This window comes from Triticum aestivum, chromosome 4A (assembly GCF_018294505.1).
Source record: "Triticum aestivum cultivar Chinese Spring chromosome 4A, IWGSC CS RefSeq v2.1, whole genome shotgun sequence".
NCBI classification, from domain to species: domain Eukaryota; kingdom Viridiplantae; phylum Streptophyta; class Magnoliopsida; order Poales; family Poaceae; genus Triticum; species Triticum aestivum.
The window spans coordinates 305766670-305789888 of record NC_057803.1 but is presented as its reverse complement, the minus strand read 5'-3'; the positions used below and the strand labels follow the sequence as shown (position 1 = coordinate 305789888).

Below are 23219 nucleotides of genomic sequence, written 5' to 3'. Positions count from 1 at the left end.
CTCCCGACTGTACGGTGCCCTACATTGCGTACATCCTCAGGAAAGAACTCCCAGAGGATGAAGAAGAGGCTTGACAGATCGTCCGTCGATCCAAGGCCTTTACTGTGATAAGAGGGCAGCTGTTCAGGGAAAGCGTGACTGGAGTCAGTCAGAAATGCATAACACCAAAAGAAGGTCGAATGATCCTCAATGACATCCACTCGGGGACCTCTGTTCATCATGCGTCCTCCCGGGCCATCATGGCTAAATCATACCGAGCTGGATTCTATTGGCCACGAGCAAACGAAATGGCAAAAGATATAGTCGACAGATGTGAAGGCTGCCAGTTTTACTCTGACATGTCTCACAAGCCAGCATCAGCCCTGAAGACCATCCCCCTCATCTGGCCCTTTGCTGTTTGGGGACTGGATATGGTTGGACCACTGAGAACTGGCAGGAGCGGCTTCACTAATGTGCTTGTTGCAGTCGACAAGTTTACCAAATGGATCGAAGCTAAACCTATCAAGAACCTTGATGCTAGCACCGCTGTCAGTTTTGTCAAAGAATTGACATTCAGATATGGAGTCCCACACAGCATCATCACGGACAACGGATCGAACTTCGATTCTGATGAGTTCAGAGCTTTCTGCGCCTCTCAGGGCACTCGAGTCGACTATGCTTCTGTCGCTCACCCGCAGTCGAACGGACAAGCAGAAAGAGCCAATGGCCTAATTCTCAAAGGGTTGAAACCCCGACTGATGCGTGATCTGAAACACGCTGCAGGCGCTTGGGTTGATGAACTTCCGTTGGTTCTATGGGGATTAAGGATAACTCCTAATTGGTCGACCGGACAAACTCCTTTCTTCTTAGTCTATGGAGCCGAAGCTGTCCTGCCAAGTGACCTGCTCCACAATGCACCCCGAGGCGAGCTCTTCTCCGAAGAGGAAGCAGAGGAGGCCAGGCAAGATTCAGTCGAACTCCTAGAGGAGGAAAGAGAGATGGCCTTAATCCGCTCGACCATCTATCAGCAAGACTTGCGTCGATTCCATGCCAGAAATGTGAGTGGTCGAGCCTTTCAAGAAGGAGACCTGGTTCTTCGAGTGGATCAACAGAAACCACACAATCTTGCTCCGACTTGGGAGGGCCCCTTCATCATCACCAAAGTTCTCCACAACAGAGCATACCATCTTTACAGCATTGAGCATCAGAAAGACGAGCCACGGTCTTGGAACGCGGAGCTGCTCCGCCCCTTTTATACTTAAGCACTCGTTCAAATAAAATGTAATAAGAAACACCTTTGTAATTTGTTTATCAAAGACAAGAACCTATGGTCCTATCATTAGATTGTTGTTGTTCTTATTTACTTCTGAAATCCCCCAGTGGGTGGGCTTAGTTGCGATTCCGTTTCGCCTAAGTTCGAAAGAAAATCCTACCGAGTGGAGAGTAATCCTTCAACTCAGGGGCTTAGCTGCAGTCCAGTACTCGCCTAAGTTCTCTCATTAGGAGGCTTAGCTGCAGTCCGGTACTCGCCTAAGTTTGAAAAAATCCTACCGACTGGAGAGCAATCCTCCCACTCGGGGGCTTAGCTGCAGTCCAGCACTCGCCTAAGTTCTCTCACTAGGAGGCTTAGCTGCAGTCCGTTACTTGCCGAAGTTTGAAAAAATTCTACCGAGTGGAGAGCAATCCTCCCACTCGGAGTCTTAGCTGCAGTCCAGCAGTCGCCTAAGTTCTCTCGCTAGGAGGCTTAGCTGCAGTCCGGTACTCGCCTATGTTTGAAAAAATCCTACCGAGTGGAGAGAAATCCTCCCACTCGGGGGCTTAGCTGCAGTCCAGTACTCGCCTAAGTTCTCTGACTAGAAAGCTTAGTTGCAGTCTGGTACTCACCTAACTTTGAAAAAATCCTACCAAGTGGAGAGCAATCCTCCTACTCGGGGGCTTAGCTGCAGTCCAGCACTTGCCTAAGTTCTCTCACTAGGAGGCTTAGCTGCAGTCCGGTACTCACCTAAGTTTGAAAAAATCCTACCGAGTGGAGAGCAATCCTCCCACTCGGGGGCTTAGCTACAGTCCAGTACTCGCCTAAGTTCTCTCACTAGGAAGCTTAGCTGCAGTACGGTACTCGCCTAAGTTTGAAAAAATCCTACCGAGTGGAGAGCAATCCTCCCACTCGGGGGCTTAGCTGCAGTCCAGCACTCGCCTAAGTTCTCTCACTAGGAGGCTTAGCTGCAATCCGGTACTCGCCTAAGTTGGAAAAAATCCTACCGAGTGGAGAGCAGTCCTCCCACTCGGAGGCTTAGCTGTAGTCCGGTACTCGCCTAAGTTTGAAAAAAATCCTACCAAGTGGAGAGCAATCCTCCCACTCGGGGGCTTAGTTGTAGTCCAATACTCTCCTAAGTTTGAAACATGCCCCTAACCGCAAGGACAACGAGGTGTAGGTTGACTGCAACCCTCTCCTTTGGAGCTGCGGCACAAATACAACGTCCGGTCCATCCCTATCCGCAAGGACGACGAGGTGCAGGTTGACTGCAACCTTCTCCTATGTAGCTGCGGCACAAATACAACGTCCGGTCCATCCCTATCCGCAAGGACAACGAGGTGCAGGTCGACTGCAACCTTCTCCTTTGGAGCTGCGGCACAAATACAACGTCTGGTCCATCCCTATCCGCAAGGATGACGAGATGCAGGTCGACTGCAACCTTCTCCTTCGGAGATGCGGCACAAATACAACATCCGGTCCATCCCTATTCGCAAGGACGACGAGGTGAAGGTCGACTGCAACCTTCTCCTTCGGAGCTGCGGCACAAATACAACATCCGCTCCATCCCTATCCGCAAGGACGATGAAGCGCAGGTCAACTGGAGCCGCCACCTCAGAGCTGCGTCTCCAGCGCAAAGACTATTCCAAGCAGTGGGCAAAGTCCATTCTAGGACAAACACAAGCACATTCGGAAATAAACCAAATTCAGATAAATCCTAAAACTTCCAAGCAGCAAATCGAAAGTACTCGGGCATCAAGCCTGAAGGAGTTCAACGGTTACAGCAATCACTCGGCATTCTGAGGCGAATTTAAAGCATATTCAAGTTTCATGAGTCTATTCACTCAGCCGGAGGAGGGCTGGCAGGCTCCACGAATGAGTCTAGGTTGATCCCATCAGCGATCCAAGTGGCGTCAGCGATGAAAGTCTCCATGAAGGACTGGAAGTCGTGCTTTTTGGTGTTAGCGACTTTGATCGCAGCCAGCTTATCTTCACGAGCCTCCTTGCAATGGACTCGCACCAAGGACAGCGCAACGTCAGGACCGCACTGGGTAGAGGATTTCTTCCATTCTTGCACTCGGTCAGCGATCTCGTTCAGTTGAGTCATCAGGGATTACAAGTCATTCTGAAGCGTTGCCCCTGGCCAAAGCGATGAGTCGATTCGAGAGACAACCTCCTTCAGGCGCGCGAGGTAGCTTGTGGCGCTGGCGATACGGGACTCCAGTCGGAGCATGTTCATCGCAGTTTCGTCACAGACTGGGGAGGTGATAGGGTCCAGACCCGTCTCGATCATTCCAGTTTCTTCGTCGAAGTCTTGGCGGAGTTCTGCAGCAAAAAATTAGTCAATCGACCGAGCAAGATCCAATCGCAAGCATGAACACAATTGGGTTAAAAGAAATACCTCCCAGCATGAGATAAAGCTTCTTGGCAAGAGTCCTCAGATAAGCTTCTGTGTCATTCCTCTTGCGGATTGCATACTCCAACTTTTCATTCAGGACAACCTTGTCCTTCTTCAGACTAGTCACTTTGCGATTAGCTTCATCAAGACAAGATTTCAGTTTGTTCACCTCTCCTTCCAGCGTTCCGATTGAAGCAAGCTTCTGGTCTGCGAGAGCGGTTTTGTCTTGGGCTGCTTTTTGCGTGGCGGCGAGGTCCGAGTCCTTCTCCAAAGCCAACTTCATTTTCTCTGCAAAAGAAGCAATCGAATCAAAGAAGAGATCAAAGAGATATATTGAAAGTCAGTCGACAATCAGTTACCTTCCATACCAGCGGCCTCACCTTGAGCTTTTTTCAGATTTTGCTGGGCCAATTCCAAGTCTAGATTGAGTTGCCTCTGCTTCTCCTCAAGTTCAGCAAACTTGGAAATAAGAGTACAAGACTTCTGTAGAACACAAAAGACGGATCAATCGATAAAACCGAAGGTGGTTCACTTCCGAGTGAATAAAACCTAAAGAAGTTCATTTAGACCCCAGCCGACTGCACACAGTGGACTGCGGTCTCAGGGGCTACACCCAGCGGGTGCACTTGGCATGCCCCCACTGACTAAGACTCAACTCGTCCGGTCCGCCCGGACCCCAAAAAAAGCTGTTAAGACCCCAATCGACTGCTAGCAGTCGACTGCGGTCTCGGGGACTACACCCAGTGGGTGCACTTGGCGTGCTCCCACCGGTTCGGATCCTAGTCGACCGGCCCGCCGGAGTCGAGTGTAAGGAGTAAAAGAAAATAAAGAAGAACTCAGACACCAGTCGACTGCCAGCAGTCGACCGTGGTCTCAGGGACTACACCCAGTGGGTGCACTGAGCGTGCTCCCACCGGTTCTGATCCCACTCGCCTAGACCGAGTGGAAGAGCGAAACTACCAAAAACAACAAAACACCCTGTGGGTGCTCTAATTCGACGCAAACAAAAGGAGATTATGCAGAAGAAGATTTCTTTTCGACCAACACTTCCTCACAGAACAAAAACGGTTGGAAAGTCTACTCACCTGGACATTGGCCCGAAGGGCGGCACTGGCGTCGTAGGTAGCCTGGCTGTTCTCTTGCACCGTCTTCACCTGCTCCATCATCATGTCAGCCTGTCGGATGGATTCCGCAGCCGCTTCCGACTGGTTGTCCGGGACGGGGTAGCTAGTGAAAAAGTGAGCAGACGACCTAGGTGCGGCAGCTTGGAGCTCCGTGGCTTGGAGTTGGACAGTTGAAGGAATCATAGGTGCAGTCGACGGTGTGGGAGGACCACTCGACAAGGGTGCAGCGAAGGTCACAGAGGCCATGCCCGCGTCTTCAGGTTGACGGACGGGAGGTGTTGTAGTTGGTTCTTGCCGAGCCGCCCTGCCAGCTGCTACCTTCTTGCTCTTCCTGGGCTTAAGAGCCACATCTTCGTCGTCATCTGGAAGATCAATGACGTTCGGCGGAGCTGCATGGCAAATCATTCGACCCCAAGTGAACCACTCGAACGCAGTCGACCAAAGAATCAAGAACAAAATCACAAGAGTTTATACCTGGGTTGGAGGTTACCGCATCTTCCATTTCCTCGTCCCGGTACTGGAAAGAAGAGGTTCCTGACGTAGCAGCACTGCAAAGACCCGCATTCAATCGGTTACGTCTGGTTAATCGAGTCTACAAAAGAGACAAGTCAGATGGTTACCCGGAGATAGTAGGAACGGTCACTTTGATCCTGGGCAAAGCTTTTGGCAGTTTGGAAGAGGTGGCTTTCAGCGCTTTCGGTGCTGGTGGCAGCGCAACTTTGGACTGCTTTGAAGCCTTCTCAGTCGGTGTTGGGGAAGACGTCCTGAGGCGCTTCGAGGACTGACCACTCGGCGCGGCCGCCAAGTCCGGAGCGCTTGCCGGGTCGTGAGCGTGCTTGGATCTCCTCTCATTGCGAGGAGGCGAGTCGACTTCTTCGTCATCAGTCGATTCGTCGCTCTCCTCGTCCTCCTCGGCTTCCGAATGCTCCTCACCGCTCTCGCCACCGCTCCCTTCTTCCTCGGCCTCTTGGTCCTGCACTCTATTGGGCATTGAGTACATGTCGATGAGGGCCTGAAAGGACAACAATCAAAAGGAATTCAATTGACCATAAACAAGATATCACTTGGTGAATCAGAAAGATACTTGATAAGACAGAATTATACCTGCTCCAGCTGGTGCGAGTTGTCGAATGGAATCACCCTCCTAGACCCCCGAGGGTTGTCTTTGTTGCTGGTGATCCCCATCAACCACTTCTCCAAGGTATCCTCACTGACGTCCTCTGGGTGGATCCGAGTGGAATCCTCGAGCCCAGAGTACATCCACATCGGATGATCACGCGCCTGAAGAGGTTGGATGCATCAACCGAGAAAGACCTCTAGCAGGTCCATCCCGGTCACCCCATCGCAGACAAGCTGGATGACCCGTTCGACCAGCACCTTGACCTGCGCCTTCTTTTCTAGAACTACCTTTAGGGGGGCGGGCTTCTCCACTCGAGCCAAGGAAAAGGGAGGAAGTCCAGTCGACTGACCCGGGGTCGGCTGATCCTTATAGTAGAACCAAGTTGACTGCCAGCCCCGGACCGAGTCGGGAAGAATCATGGCTGGGAAAGTACTTTTGCTCCTCATCTGGATCCCCAGACCCCCGCACATCTGGATCACTTGTGTGTTCTCGTCACTCGACTTGGCCTTTTTGACCGACTAGGAGCTGCAGGTGAATATGTGTTTGAAAAGACCCCAGTGCGGTCGACAACCCAAGAAGTTTTCACACATCGACACGAAAGCGGCCAGATAGACTATGGTGTTTGGAGTGAAATGGTGGAGTTGATCCCCAAAGAAGTTCAAAAAACCCCGGAAGAAAGGATGGGGAGGCAGTGAGAATCCGCGATCTACGTGGGTGGCAAGGAGAACAAACTCACCCTCTCTTGGCTGCGGCTTGGTTTTGTTCCCCGGGAGTCGTGCCGACTTGTGGGGGATCAGTCCCCCTCCACCAGGTCATCGAGATTGTCCTGGGTGATGGTTGAGCAGATCCAGTCACCCTGGATCCAGCCGCTGGCAGGCCAGATCTCGATGAGGATCCGCCCCGGCTGGTCCGCTTGCCCTTCGCCTTCGCTATCGCCTTCTTCGTGCGTTGCAGCTCCACCCTCCTCTCCTTCCCCATGGTGATGGGTCGAGCTCGAGCAAAGGTGCCGCGATGAGGGCGGGAGCGAGCATGCCAGAGAGATTGGGAGAAGAAGAAGAGAGAATGGGAGCGCGCGGGGCAGAGGCCTGGTCCAGGGCCTTTTATAACGTCGTCACCCGAGTGACTGACTGGTGGACCCAGACGATCCAAACAAATACCGCAACAGTCGCGCGCGCAGTATGTGGCGAAAAAGGTGGCGTGGGGATCGAGGAGACTTGCCTAATCCGTCCCGATAATCTCGGTTCCGTCCATCTGGCGCACTTCCCAAAATTCGAATCCCGCGAGATCCGCAGAGAGCAGAACAACATGTCAGACTGAAGACAAACATCCTCCACATCATCATTCGGAATTCTACCGTGAAAATTCACTCAACAAAAACCAAGAATGGACCAAGGCGATTGAGAAAGGAGTCGACGTCGTCACCTCAACTCATTGTTCCAGAATAGGATATACTCAGAGCACAAAGAATGGGTCGGAAGTGTTCCCAACTACTTCCCCACTCAAACCCTGATCCATTCGGGGGCTAATGATGAAGCTATGTACCTAGGGTTGGGTCATGGATCTGTCTGACATACCCTCCCCAAGGACATCTCTACAAAGAATCAGAGGCAGTCAAAGAGAAACCATCAACCACTCGACCATGAAGATGTGCTCACTCGACCACCTTGAAGACACTCGACCACCTTGAAGACACTCGACCACCTTGAAGACATTCGACCACCAGAGGATGAGAAGCCCTCCACTCTGTAATGGTCAGGACATAAACCGTAGCTTTATGGACATTTACACCACTTTATTGCAGATGTTACCAGTAATGTCTTCCTCCTCTGTACATTGAATCCTATGTAACGGAGGGCAGCTGGGGTCCTGGCGCTCTCTATATAAGCCACCCCTCCTCTGGGACAAGGGTTCACACTGTCTGTATTTCACACACATATATTCAGTCGACCGCCTCAGGGCTCCGAGACGTAGGGTTGTTACTTCCTCCACGAAGGGTCTGAACTCGTAAACTCGTGTGTACAACTTCTCCATAGCTAGGATCTTGCCTCTACATTATTACCCCCCTATTCTACTGTCAGTCTTAGAACCATGACAGGTACCGTAGGAATGCTTTGGGTGTACCAAAGGTCACAACGTAACTGGGTGGCTATAAAGGTGCACTGCAGGTATCTCCAAAAGTGTCTGTTGGGTTGGCACAAATCGAGACTGGGATTTGCACTCTGTATGACGGAGAGGTATCTCTGGGCCCACTCGGTAATGCATCATCATAATGAGCTCAATGTGCCTAAGGAGTTATCCACGGGATCATGTGTTAGGAAATGAGTAAAGTGACTTGCCGGTAACGAGATTGAAGGAGGTATTGGGATACCGACGATCGAATCTCGGGCAAGTAACATATCGATAGACAAAGGGAATTGTATATGAGATTGATTGAATCCCCGACATTGTGGTTCATCTGATGAGATCATCGTGGAACTTGTGGGAGCCAATATGGGTATCCAGATCCCGCCATTGGTTATTGGCCAAAGAGATGTCTCGGTCATGTCTGCATGGTTCCCGAACCCGTAGGGTCTACACATTTAAGGTTTGGTGACGCTAGAGTTGCTATGGGAAATAGTATGTTGTTACCGAAGGTTGTTCGGAGTACCGGATGAGATCCGGATGTGATGAGGAGTTCCGAAATGGTCCGGAGGTTAAGATCGATATATTGGACGAAGGGTATTGGAGTACGGAATTGTTTCAGCGGTACCGGGTGACGACTAGCGTGTCCGAAAGGGGTTTCGGAGGCCTCGACAAGTGTTGGGGGGCCTTATGGGCCAAGGGGAGGGGGCACATCAGCCCACTAAGGGACTGAGTGCCCCTCCCACCCCATCTCACATAACCTGGAGAGGTGGGGGCGCCTCCCCTAGGGCAGCCACCCCTCCCGGCTTGGGGGGAAGTTTCCTAGGGGTGGGGGCGCCCAAACCCATCTAGGGTTTCCCATGTGGCAGCCGCCCCTCCCCTAGGGAACCCTAGGGCGCCTCCTCCACTCCCTTCCCCCTATATATAGTGAGGGAGAGAGAGGGCAGCCGCACACCCTTCCCCTGGCGCAGCCCCTCCCACTCTCCTACACCTCATCCTCCTCCGTAGCGCTTGGCGAAGCCCTGCCAGAGAACCACGAGCTCCATCACCACCACGCCGTCGTGTTGTCGTAGTTATCCCTCAACTTCTCCTCTCCCCTTGCTGGATCAAGAAGGAGGAGACGTCCTCGGGCTGTACGTTTGTTGAACACAGCGGCTCCGTTGTTTGGCGCTTAGATTGGAATCGACCGCGCTCTGAATCGCTGCGTGTATGACTCCACCAACCATGTTCTTGTAACGCTTCCGCTTAGCGATCTTCAAGGGTATGAAGATGCACTCCCTATCCCTCATTGCTAGTATCTCCTAGATCAATCTTGGTGACACATAGGAATTTTTTTGAATTATTGCTATGTTCCCCAACAACAACCCCATGACGTTCACACACCCTACTCGTCCCCATCTTCTACCTTACAATAGTTCACTCCCAGTCATCCCGTCCTTTCACATTACACTAGTTCAACTTCTCCTAACCCTCATCCAAAATCCATGGCCTCCCAAATCTCCAAGGTCGCCGGTGAGTACCAGGTTAGAGCCATCACCGACGATGAGTTCATCGTCATCTACACCCGTGGATCCACGACAGTGAAAGCATGCCTTGCTCGCTTCCTACGCATGTTCAATAGTTCAAAGGATGAGTGGGTCGCTGGGCTAGATGTTGAGTACACCACAGTCCTGGAAAGTGAGAAGATTCTAAAGGAGGCAGAGAAGAAGAAGCCCGTCATGATCTAGGTTTGCATACATAACGTGTGCTTGGTATACCACATATGCCATGCCGACGTTGAGTGCCAGGATTTTAAGAACATCCTCAAGGACGAAAGAGTGAAATTTGTTATTGTAGACTTTAGGAACGACAGGGATGTCCTGGGTCGGATGGGACTTGTTGTAGGCTAGCCCTTCGATCTCCAGAAGGCAAGCCTGATGTCCTCTCTTAGCCTTCAATACTAACCCTGGAAGCAGCCATGATTGATCCTTCGTATGCTAAACTGAAGAAACCTCACCACGAGTTTCATCATGCATGGGAGTCGAAGACAATAGATGAAGATAACATCCTGTATGCAGCAATGGATACCTACCTCTGTTTAAATATCTACAAGGGTTGGATGAAGAAGCAGAGCCCAGTGTCCGGTTAAAGAAAAGAAGCGTCGGCGAAGAGGAAGAGGAAGAGGGACGAGGACGAAGTCGAGGACGTGGACTTGGACTCCGAGTATGGTCGCAGTGGCGCTGCTCATGCTAGTTCTACTGCAGTGTCAAGCGGACTAGTTCCTTAGTTTTATTTCAGAGGTGTGTTGTGCTGAGCCTCCAGCAAAACTATGTTTATGTCCTTTCTCGTTATTTGAACTCTTTAGTACGTACAGTAGTACTAGTACTATGTCTTACAACTGTTCTTCTTGCATTTGGTACTACTGCTTGTATCTTCGTGTTCCTACTGTACTTAACTAGTAAAGTGCCCGTGCGTTGCAATGGCTCAAAATAAATAACGATGTGCTCATGAATCTAATAAAAAATACTAAATACAAAATATAGGCTTATTGGAAATTGTATATTTAGTGTTAGTAGTATATGATTTGCAATGTACATACACCTATTTTAGATATAGACTCACTCATTTTGCTCCTTATGTAGTCCATATTGAATTATCTAAAAGGACTTAAAAAAGGAACAAAGGGACTATGAAAAAATATAACTTTGATCCTCATTCGGAATGCCTGCAGACAGTTTTATGCGATACCTAATGAATTTGAGAAAACAACACAATCAACAACATAATATGCAACCCGTCATCATCAACATAGCATGTAGCTCAACTGGTTTAGACCCGATGTTGTAACAATACTCTAGCACTTCGTCAACAGAAATGGTACACTATTTTTTAGATGAAATGATCGGGAAGACAAAGTGAAACAAATAGCAAGTAGAGAAACATTATTTACTTGTTATGTAAATTAGGTTTTGTCAACAAAAATGGTATAATATTTACAACTATATGACAAAATTGGGTTTCATGAACTAATAATAAGCATCAAACCAAATAGTAACTTACTTATTGTGGACCCCAAATTAATATATGCTATATAAGTGAGATTTTGGCCACAAAGAAAAACATCAGTATTAGCTAAGAAGAAGCTTAATAGACTAAAATCTAGGAGTTTGGAGCAAATGTCAGCTGAGGTGTCGCGTGACTGCTTCTACTCCACGCGTTCCAAAATACTTGAAGTAAATAATGTGTTACCCAAGTATTTCCTCCCCAGCTTTCTATCCGCACTAACTAAAGTAGTAAATGTTGCCTTGTTATTTCCTAAATAAAAGGGTTAAAAAATGTTAAATGTGTAGAGCTAGACATGAAGCTACAGATTCAGGGAAACCTAACAATATCTAAGGTAAAGATTCAGTATGTACAGGTGGCCACCATGTCATGTTTGGTCGGGTTATACGCACATGCGCTTCAAGGGTTATTAAGTGGATAAGCACGAGTTTAAATTCAAACCAGAACTTCATGGTGTGATCTCAAACCTGCATGCACACTCACATCCTAGCACATGATTTCTGAATCTGAACCACAACACTACACCCAACCATTGTGGATTTTGTAATTAAGGAGATAGAAACACGAGGCACCCCCATGTTGAGCACATGGTTTGGACGCGGGTGGTGGGCTGGGTGTGCAGCTGCGCGAGCACCCAAACTGGTTGACGGCCACCTCTCCATTTATCCACTTAGTTGTTATTGACACTCTTCTGGTGCTTAGTGTGACCAACTACAATGTGATCCCATATACTGAAGTAGAGCAATGTCATATGAGTAAGTAAAAGTGTAAAACCCATGTTTTCATTTAAGATAATTCCCAATTAGATTCTTGAATTATGCAAAAGACTAAAAAACACTCTTGTTTTCTTATTTCAGCAAAATATCCAAAGAATCTTCGTTCTTTCTTGGGGTAGATGACGATTTCGAATTCATCTTCTAGATCTTCTTCCTAGTTTAAAAACAATTATCTTGTGCACTATGCTGTAGAATTTTAGATGACTCCCATAGATCCGTATACACAATCTGCCTCTCTCTTCGAAGACATCAGTTCACCATCAAATTAAAACATCTTGTCTAGCTCAACTTTGAGTTCATCATAATGACTAAACATTGCCATATCCACTGATCCACCAAGTTCAAAAATTTGCGTATGAACCTACAATACCATGGGGAATGTCATATAAATTAATCTGATGGTATTGCTAATCCTAATTGGACTCGTGTTCATTTGTTTCTGGCTCTTACGTCATAGTAGTACCAGTCCATGAAGGACACAAACAAACACCAAACTTTATAAACGATCAGCAGCAAAACCACATGTTTGAGTTATTGTGGTCCTCATATATCAATTCATTGATCAGGGTCATCATGACCATCTCCTTTCCTCCTTCCTTATTTTTCTCTCTCTTTGCTCCTTCCTTATTTTCGTCCTTAAATGATATTGCAAGCAGCGCAGATGGATTAACATCTAATTTCCTCCTTCCTTAATTTTCTTTCTCTTTCCTCCTTCCTTATTTTCGTCCTTCAATGATATGCAGCGGCGCATATTATGCTCCCTTTACTCCCTTCCTTATTTCCGTCAGGTCCTCTCCTCAAATTATGCTGGATGGATGCATCGTATGCCTATCTCATGAATCCGTTTAACTTTTCATTCCTTCTCAATTTCTGGTGTAATTAACTCCTCTTTCCTTTCTTTTATCTCTTTCCTTCTCGTCTAATATAATTAGACTCTCTTTCTTTCGTCATTTATCTCTTATGATCTTCGAGAAAGCTTCCTGACATGTAAGAAATTAAAGACGTATATAAATGAGATAGATTGAATATGAAAGAGCAAGGTGGGACTATTTAGCACGTAGTGCGACCTATGTCAGTTGGTATGACATTATACGTATTGAACGCGAGGTGTCAAGTTTAATTCCCCTCGCAGGAATTTTTTTTTTGCCTCTGGGGCGGCTGAAACCTTAATCTTAGATAGGTGGGCCTTATTTGATGGGCCAACTCATCGGCTGGTCCGTTTGCCTCGCTCTCTTGGTGCATAAGAAGGAAACTGACGTACGAGCAAGGTAAAAATGGTGGATGGACCAACCGGACGAAAATCCAGGGGTAAGAAGCGATAGCCGCTTTGTTATTAGGTAAAGAGGTAAAGATACCACGTTCGTACTAGTAGTATAATTTGGGTCAGTCGATTTGTGGAGGAAGTTCGATGGAGCGTAAGAAGATGGCAGAGAAGCTATCCCAGTATCTATATTAGGGTTGTAGGGTGCCCATGATCTATCTTATGAGTGTTGGATTTGGATTGAAGTTTGCCGGAAAAATGGATCGTGGCCTGGGTTAAACGAATAGCAGGGGTGGGGGAGGGGGGAGCATGGTGGTGGCAGGTGGTCCAGGGGATGGCGGGGCGGCGACGGCAGGCGGTTAGGCATGTGGCGGGCTGCCGGCTCGATGCCTGAGAGAAACTATAAACAGTGCACCAATTTCATAGGTTGAAGAAGCCCTTCTGGCCATCCATGTTGCATCCAACAGCTCATAAGAGTCAACTGACCCCAAATTGCTCCTTCAGATTGCAGGATCCACATGGGATTAAAGGTCTCAAAGGTAGATTCCGCGTCCGCACTCGGTTTGTGGGCTCGGCGCGGACGCGACCGACTTCCGCCACGACAACCACCATGCGCTCCTCCTCCGCGCCGGAAGAGACGACAATGACACACTAGTTCCTCCTCGCCGGCATGCTGGAGCACACACTCGTCCTCCTCTTAGTACACTACATGCATAGAGATGGCTCCACCAGCTGCTCGCGTGCTTGGCAGCGCGGCGGCATTGCGAGGCGGGACTACAGACGATCTGAGTGGGCAAGCCTTCGGCTTCATGGCACAGGGATGGCAGTGACACGATGGTGATGGGCGAGAAATGGTTGGCCATAGTAGGTGGGCGCTGGCATGCGCAACGGCGGAGGCGGCATATTGATGAGTGCGCGTATGGGAGCTTAGTTTAGTTTTATATAGGATTGGTCAAACTTAAAAGAAAACCGTACTAGTACACGTAAACATTAGACTGAGGCAACACTTATATTAGTTACCACAACCACGATACGGAATCCTATGCAAGCGCGTGAACCGCGGCCACACGGTCGATCGATCGGTGCGCCACCGTATCACGCTCGAAGGACATCCACCGAACCTTTTTGTGTGTGTGAAAGCAATCCGCGAATATTACTCAACCTTTTTTCCCGAAAAAGTTCTCGACTCTACAATATTTCTATATATTTGAATTTAGCTCCAGTTCGTGTTTATTTGGATTTGGGTGTTTGTAACGCCCCGAGACTGATGTGCCAGGTGTCGTCCAGTTATTCGTTGTTGTTGCCTTGTCTTTGCTTGCGTGTCATGCATTGCATATCATGTCATCATGTGCATCGCATTTTCATACATGTTCATCTCATGCATCCGAGCATTTTCTCCGTTGTCCGTTTTGCAATCCGGTGCTCCTATGTGACCCGGTGTTCCTTTCTACATCTTTTCATGTGCGGATGTTAAACGTTTTCGGATTGGACCGAGACTTGCCATGCGGCCTTGGTTTACTACCGGTAGACTGCCTGTCAAGTTTTGTGCCATTTGGACTTCGTTTGATACTCCAACAGTTAACCGAGGGACCGAAAAGGCCTTGTCTGTGTTGCAGCCCAACACCCCTCCAAAGTGGCCCAAAACCCACCTAAGACATCTCCATCATCTCGGTTGTTCGATCACAATCGAGTGGCCTAAAACCGCACCTCATTTGGACTCTCCTAGCTCCCTCTACCTATAAATATGTGGCTTCCGCCGAAAAATCTCGCAGTCCAACCCTAGATCCAACTCCCTCCGCGCCGCCGGACGCGTCCATCTCACCGGCCACATCACTCCAGCCAATCGGAGTGTGCCACGTCATCACCTCCGCCGCCTCAGCCTACCGGACAGCGCCACCTGTCCCACCGGGCGCCTCCCACCTCTCGCGGCCTGCCGGGCCCAGGGCAGGCCCGCCCGGGCCCCGATCCGCTCCGCCACCGCTCGGTCGCCGCGAGCGAGCGCCGCCGCCCCGCGCCTGGTCGGCCCCGCCGCCTCGGCCGCCCCGCGCCGCCGCATGCTCCGGTCGCTGCTGGAGTTGACCACCGGCCACGGCGAGCCACCCTGCCGTCCTCCACCGCGCCTCCTCGCCATGGTCGCCTCTCCGCCCGGCCGCCGACATCGCCGTCCGGCGAGCTCCCCGGCTCCTTGAAGCTCCGGTGACCACCGCGCTCTCGCTGGCCGCCTCTTCTTCTCCGGTGGCTATAGGAAACTCCGACGATCTCCTCGAAGTCCGTGCCGACCGATCCGGATCCAGATCTGATCTGGACCCTAAATTCTCGGGTTGACTTTTTGCCCCGTCTCTGTTATTTTTTTTGCAATATTCATCATGTCATAACTCATCATCCATGGCTCTGTTTTGAGCGGGTAGCATATCAAAATGTTCGTCTCGACGAGTACATCATTTTATCCCACTGCATCATTTTCATTTGAGCTCATCTTGATGCCCGAAATACTGTTGGAAGAGGGCTATGTGGTGAATTTGGCAGATCTGTTTCAGCAAATGGCATGTTGTCATTTTTGCCATGTTTAATGTGTGCATGCTATGATCTTGAGCTCTACATGTGTTTTGTAATATGCCATGCCATCTTTACAGAGGTGCTTGCCATGTATTTTTGTGATGTTTGTGGTGACTAGCACAAGCTTGCAAAGTAGCGTAATCGGTAATGCTGATTTCAAGGACTTAGAATTTCACTAAGTCCTTGTCCTGTTTTTGTCGTTATGCCATATGTTCATGTTGTTTCCTAGTGATCCATGCCTCTGTTGAGGATGATCAGTAAGGATGATTTGTTAGAATTGTGGTGCTCTATCCACCCATGTCTTTGTTTGCATTTATCGAGCACCATTGCTTGAGTGAATCGAGCTCTACTTTTGCTATAAAGCAAATCCTGGCAGATTGTTGACATGTTTAGCGATTTTGCCGAGGATGTTGCTACGGATCCGTGCATGCTATGTTGTTGTTCTTGCCATGTCTAGATTCTATGCCATGTATTCTTGATGGGTGTATGCTTAGTTTGTCATGCCATGCTCTGTAGTGAGTGCATCGAGCTCGTAAACATGCCTACTCGTTAACTATTTTGCATGCTGCAGTTTTTCACTAAGTTTGAATCTGTTTATGTTTTTGCCATGTTCACATGCTTGCAATTGTATTCTCTGATCCCTTTTGGCTCAAGGTCACTAAGGGACTTTTGTTAAGTGCTTCGAGTAGCTTAATGCCATGCCTTGCTTTTACATGTTAAGTTCATGTAGCATGTATTTTTCATGCTCTAAAGTTTGCTTCCTGATGATAATTCCAGACTTGTGTTAATTTCACTAAGTCTGAAACCTGTTGTCATTTGCAATTTTGCCATGCTTGTTTGAACCTGTTAATGGATGAATTAGCCGTAGCTCAGTTTTCATCTTTTGTCAAGCATCATGAGTGGATCCCTGACATGTATTTTGTTGCCATGTTTTAGTGTTGTAGCGTATATATCTTGGTGCATTTAGTTGGTCACTTGCTGATTATCGCAGACCGGTGCCATATTTGTTTTGCTTGCCATTTCCAAACCGTGCATCCGATTCCGGTGATCTTTATATCGATTTCAACCAAAATCACCTCACCTTTCTAGTGGCACTCTTGGATTTCCTAGTTGAGGCCAGGTTCAATCATTCCTTTCCAAATCATGCATATGCATCGCATCCCGCATCCCGCATATCATACCATGTTCATGTGTGGTTTGTTTACTATGTTGTGTGCTTCTTTCCGGTGTTGCTTCTTCAGGTTGGTTCCGATAACATCACATTTGTGAGGATCCGTTCGACTACGTCTGTTTGTCTTCTTCATCGACCCGTTCTTCTTCCTTGCGGGATTTCAGGCAAGATGACCATACCCTCGAAATCACTTCTATCTTTGCTTGCTAGTTGCTCGCTCTTTTGCTATGACTATGCTGCGATACCTACCACTTGCTTATCATGCCTCCCATATTTTTGAACCAAGCCTCCAACCCACCTTGTCCTAGCAAACTGTTGTTTGGCTATGTTACCGCTTTGCTCAGCCCCTCTTATAGCGTTGTTAGTTGCAGGTGAAGATTGAAGTTTGTTCCTTGTTGAACATGGAGATGTTGTTCCTTGTTGGAACATGTTTACTTGTTGGGATATTACAATATCTCTTATTTAATTAAGGCATCTATATACTTGGTAAAGGGTGGAAGGCTCCGCCTTATGTCTGGTGTTTTGTTCCACTCTTGCCGCCCTAGTTTCCGTCATATCGGTGTTATGTTCCCGGACTTTGCGTTCCTTACGCAGTTGGGTTATAATGGGAACCCCTTGACAGTTCGCCTTGAATAAAACTCCTCCAACAAGGCCCAACCTTGGTTTTACCATTTGCACTAACAACCTATAACCTTCCCTTGGGTTTTCGTGAGCCCGAGGGTCATCTTTATTTTAACCCCCCCCCCCCCCCGGGCCAGTGCTCCTCTGAGTGTTGGTCCGAAACGGGCAGCCTGCGGGGTCACCTTGGGGCAACTTGAGGGTTGGTTTTACTCGTAGCTTGACCTATCCGCTGTGCCCTGAGAACGAGATATGTGCAGCTCCTATCGGGATTTGTCGGCGCATCGGGCGGCTTTACTGGTTTTGTTTTACCATTGTCGAAATGTCTTGTAACCGAGATTCCGAGCCTGATCGGGTCTTCCCGCTAGAAGGAATATCCTTCGTTGACCGTGAGAGCTTGTGATGCGCTAAGTTGGGACACCCCTGCAGGAATTTGAACTTTCGTAAGCCGTGCCCGCGGTTATGGGCAGATGGGAATTTGTTAATGTCCGGTTGTAGAAAACCTGAAGTTGATCTTAATTAAAATACATCAACCGCGTGTGTAGCCATGATGGTCTCTTCTCGGCGGAGTCCGGGAAGTGAACATGGTGTTGGAGTTATGTTTGGCGTAGGTTGTTCTAGGATCACTTCTTGATCATAGTTTCTCGACCGTGCTTTTGCCTTCTCTTCTCGCTCTCATTTGCGTATATGTTAGCCACCAAATATGCTAGTCGCTTGCTGCAGCTCCACCTCATACCTTTTACCCTTCTTATAAGCTTAAACAGTCTTGATCGTGAGGGTGTGAGATTGTTGAGTCCCCGTGACTCACAGATACTTCCAAAACCAGGTTGCAGGTGCCGATGATACCGTGCAGATGACGCAACCAAGCTCAAGGAGGAGCTCGTTGAAGATCTTGTCCTTTATGTTGTTTCGTTCTAGTTGATCAGTAGTGGAGCCCAGTTGGGGTCGATCGGGGATCTGTGTAGCATTTGGGGTAGTCTTCTTTTATTTTGGCTCCGTAGTCGGGCCCTGATTGTATCTGGATGATGTAATGCTTTATTTCATGTATTTGTGTGAAGTGGCGATTGTAAGCCAACTATGTATCTTTTCCCTTATGTATTACATGGGTTGTGTGAAGATTACCTCACTTGCGACATTGCTTTCAATGCGGTTATGCCTCTAAGTCATGCTTCGACACGTGGGAGATATAGCCGCATCGAGGGAGTTACAGTGTTTTAGGTGCGCCCTAGTTTTTTTTTAAACTGATTTTGTGTGTGTGACTGAGAGAGAACATGTGGATGTGTCCATATGTGTGTTGTGGCGGAAGAGCAATGTGGAGACAGTGTGCGTGTGATAGAGACATAGAGAGGTGTGAATGTGCAAATGATTATGCATGACTGAGGCATAGACAGATGCCGATACGTTGTGTATACATGAGAGAACAGTCTTCTATTTTTACTTGTGTGTGTGAGACAGAGAGAGATAGAGATAGAGAGAGAGAGAGATACATGAGCATCCGTAACACAACAACCATCTCTCTCGATTCGTCCGTCCCTCGCACGATCGCATGTAACGCATGCATCAACGCACACATTTTGACACCCTCACCCAGCACCTGCACACCTCAAGGCCCACACATCGCTCTCTATCTCGCACACACAATCTCTTCGTGAAAACCCTATTTAGCATGTAGCTTTACGTCACATACATACACATTTCTCTCCATAGGTTTGATTTCTCTCAATATCTAACACACACACACACACTCCCCCTCCCCCAAGCACACAATTCATCACCATCCAAGGTTATATGGCGACCACTCTCATTTGTGCTTCTCTGCACCCCAGCATGCACAATACCTCAATCTTCAAAGAGGGCATCGAGGAGATTGAAGACGGCGACCACACTGCACTAGAGAATGTGGGGCCATTTGGAAGCAGGATGGTGTGACGATGGCTGACTGACTCCTCCCCCCTCTCTCCCGCACAAAAATACCAATCCCTCTCTCTCCTGCACAAAATTATCAATCCCTCAACCCACAAGATCCTTCCCCTCTCATCCACGTTTTTCCAGCTCTCTCATCAAACCTGTTGTCTCTTCTCCTTCCATGTGTACAAAATCCGGATGCACACACATTTCACGTATATAACATGTATCCATCTTTCTCACAGACCTAACTTCTTCCTCTCTCTCTCCATCTCTCTCTCTCTCTCGTTAGGTTTGTCTCATACTCTCTCGTCCACATACATATAATCTTTCCCACTGACACGTCTCCGATGTATCTACTTTTCCAAACACTTTTGATCTGTTTTGGACTCTAAGTTGCATGATTTGAACGGAACTAACCCAGACTGACGTTGTTTTCATCAGAATTGCCATGGTGTTATTTTTTTGTGCAGAAATAAAAGTTCTCGGAATGACATGAAAATGAACGGAGACACGTTTTGAAATAAATAAAAAATAATGGCGAAAGAATCAACACCAAGGGGCCCACACCCTGTCCATGAGGCTTCGCCCTGGCTTGAAGCACAACTTCACGGTGATAGGGCACGCCCATTTTTGTCAAAGGCTTTTTCAGCTCGATGTGGGTGACGACGGCAGGGCTGAGAGAGTCGGCAAGGCCGCGAAGGCCAGCAAGGCCATCATGGGGCCTTTGTTCGGGTTGTCGGCGGGAGTGGTCCCGCTGAGCAACAACTCTCGCCAAACTAACATCATCGCCATGATGCCGGACTTCAACGCGCACGGCCTCGACCCAAATTGGGCCGAGCCACAGGCGGAGCTAGTGCAGGAGTTCTTCCACAACCTATTGAAGAGGTATGTCCGCGATGAGCCACTGCTTATCTAGGACACCGCCAAGGAGGAGCTAGACTACATCACCGCCAGGGCGGCGGAGGCGGTGATTGGCAGGGAAGCTCGCAGTGCCGGCCACGTGGAGCACGAGGCCAAGGTGGCCGCGGAGGAGGAAGAGCTTGCCGGATGGGCAGAGTCTGCTAGGGAGGCCAACAGTGCCGGCACTGGGTCCCCCCTCATCGAAGGTGCAGTCGAGGAGTCAACCGAGGAAGAGTCCGGGGATGACGACCCTCTGGTCACAGGGAGAAGGCGTGTCCTGCGGCGGGCTAGCTTTGGCAAGCCGGTCCGGCACGGCAGGATCGAGCAGCAGCAAGAGGTCCAGTGGGAGTCCATGCGCCCAACGAGGGCCGCGACAGCGAAGAAGATGGTGAAGACCGCGGTGGCGAAGAAGAAAGTGACCGTGATGTGTACTACACAACCTTCTTCTTGTAGACGTTGTTGGGCCTCCAAGTGCAGAGGTTTGTAGGACAGTAGCAAATTTCCCTCAAGTGGACGACCTGAGGTTTATCAATCCGTGGGAGGTGTAGGATGAAGATGGTCTCTCTCAAACAACCGTGCAACCAAATAGCAAAGAGTCTCTTGTGTCCCCAACACACCCAATACAATGGTAAATTGTATAGGTGCACTAGTTCGGCGAAGAGATGGTGATACAAGTGCAATATAGATGGTATATATAGGTTTTTGTAATCTGAAAATATAAAAACAGCAAGGTAGCAAATGATAAAAGTGAGCACAAATGGTATTGCAATTCGTTGAAACAAGGCCTAGGGTTCATACTTTCACTAGTGCAAGTTCTCTCAAAAACAATAACATAATTGGATCATATAACTATCCCTCAGCATGCAACAAAGAGTCACTCCAAAGTCACTAATAGCGGATAACAAACGAAGAGATTATTGTAGGGTACGAAACCACCTCAAAGTTATTCTTTCTGATCGATCTATTCAAGAGTCCGTAGTAAAATAACACGAAGCTATTCTTTCCGTTCAATCTATCCTAGAGTTCGTACTAGAATAACACCTTAAGACACAAATCAACCAAAACCCTAATGTCACCTAGATACTCCAATGTCACCCCAAGTACCGTGGGTATGATTATACGATATGTATCACACAATCTCAGACTCATCTATTCATCCAACAAAAAGAACTTCAAAGAGTGCCCCAAAGTTTGTACCGAAGAGTCAAGACGAAAATGTGTTCCAACCCCTATGCATAAGTTCACGTGGTCACGGAACTCGCAAGTTGATCACCAAAACATACATCAAGTGCATCATGTGATATCACATTGTCACCACAGATAAGCACATGCAAGACATACATGAAGTGTTCTCAAATCCTTAAAGACTCAATCCGATAAGATAACTTCAAGAGTCTGGTCGGGGCCATGGCAAGGGTCTTGCCGCAGCATCTTCGTCGTCCCCGGCAAGGGTCTTGTCAGGGGTCTCGTGGGTATCCTTGGCAAGGATCGTGTCGAGGATCGTCGTCTTTTGGTCATCATCTAGTCTTGTGCGCTTCTAGTCTCCACAAAGATTTGCATGCCACCATGCAAGCACTTCCCGAGCCTTGGTTTCAATGTTGTCGATGGCGTCAGAACTCTCAGGCTCAAGGGTGGCTGCGATGTTGGTGTTGGGAAAGTTGCCCCAGCAAGGTTCTTGCCGGGGCTGCAGAGGCCGCCTCGGCAAGGTCCTTGCTGGGGGAGTCCACCTCGCCCCTCTGCTCTTCGTGTTTCTGGCTTGGCGTTGTTCTAGTTGTCTTCTGGCTTTGCTTCCTTCCTCTGCCCCACTAAGCGTGGCCGCAGGCACGGCTCCAACTGCCCGCGCACAGGTAAAGGGGTACAAAATAGGACCCCTCCTTTTTGTGCACCGACAGGAGCCCTTGAGCCTAGGCCGCGGGCATGCTGTGCCGAGTTTTACTACTGTAACTCCCTCGCTTGTCGCACTTCCCCACGACCCGCGTTGAATGCGCGACGTGGGGTTTGTGTGTGACGTGGGGGTCATGCATGGGGCGGTTGCTACCCTCATGCGTCCCATCGCAGTGAATGGTAAAGTGGCGGCCCGTGCCTTCCCCATAAAAAAGGGGAAACCGCGGGCGCATTGCTCATTTACCCTCCGCGTGTTCTATCTTATCTTGCTGCCGTTTTCGATCCTTGCTCAAAGCTCCATTCACAAAACTGCTTTGGGGGATTGTTCTTCGGTATGTGACTCCTTCAATTGTCCAATTAGTTTTTGTTCTAGTGCTTTACTTGTTGCAAATTTGTGTTGCTTAGGTGACCCTGTTCTTGAGCTTGCATGTAAAATTTATGTGGTCAAAAGTAGTTTTAAAACATGATATGGCCTCTAGGAACTTGTAGGTGTATTTGCTATCAATCTTGGTGAGCTTGTTTCACTTTTATTTTGAGTCACTTAAAATTTTAGAAATTTTTCAGAGAAAGAAATGTTTAGGAAAATGTACCAAGGTAGTTCCTCAAGGAAGCAAGGACCAAGGCTCGCAATACGTGAGCCGGACGATGAACCACGAAGGGAAGCTCAAGTGCGGCCTTGTGAATGGCCGTTAGAGGAGTTTATGGTCCAAGCAGGCATCAAGGATGAGTTTGACGCGTATATGCGTAATGCTGATCTTGAGGACTTCGTGTCAGATAAGTGCCGGCAACACCACTATCTAACTGATTCCTTTGTGATGAGGTTTAAATTTACATCCTCACGCAATTCTCACACTGTTTTATTTGATCTTTTTGATAAATCATATACCATGGACCTAGAGGATTTTAATACTTCTTGTAAATTCCTGCACTGGGGAAATGTTAGTGAACCTCGTAAATAAGAATATAAAGAATTTCTTGCTAGTATCACTATGGGGGAATCTAGGGACATCACACAAGCTACCATAGGGAGCATTCATTTCCCTTCCATACATTATTTTGCTCTCTTATTTCGTAGATGCATTAACGGTAAAGATGAGGCCAGTCACATG

The 23219-nt window shown here is 48.4% G+C and overlaps 1 protein-coding gene across 1 annotated transcript; it reads left to right on the top strand.

Moving 5' to 3' along the window:
• Nucleotides 1-338: 338 nt before the first annotated feature.
• On the top strand, nucleotides 339-22911 carry LOC123083799 (uncharacterized). The gene is made up of 3 exons (XM_044505713.1): nucleotides 339-1106; nucleotides 20243-20641; nucleotides 22885-22911. The coding sequence occupies exons 1-3, from the start codon at nucleotides 339-341 to the stop codon at nucleotides 22909-22911; spliced, it is 1194 nt and encodes a 397-aa protein (XP_044361648.1).
• Nucleotides 22912-23219: the final 308 nt, after the last annotated feature.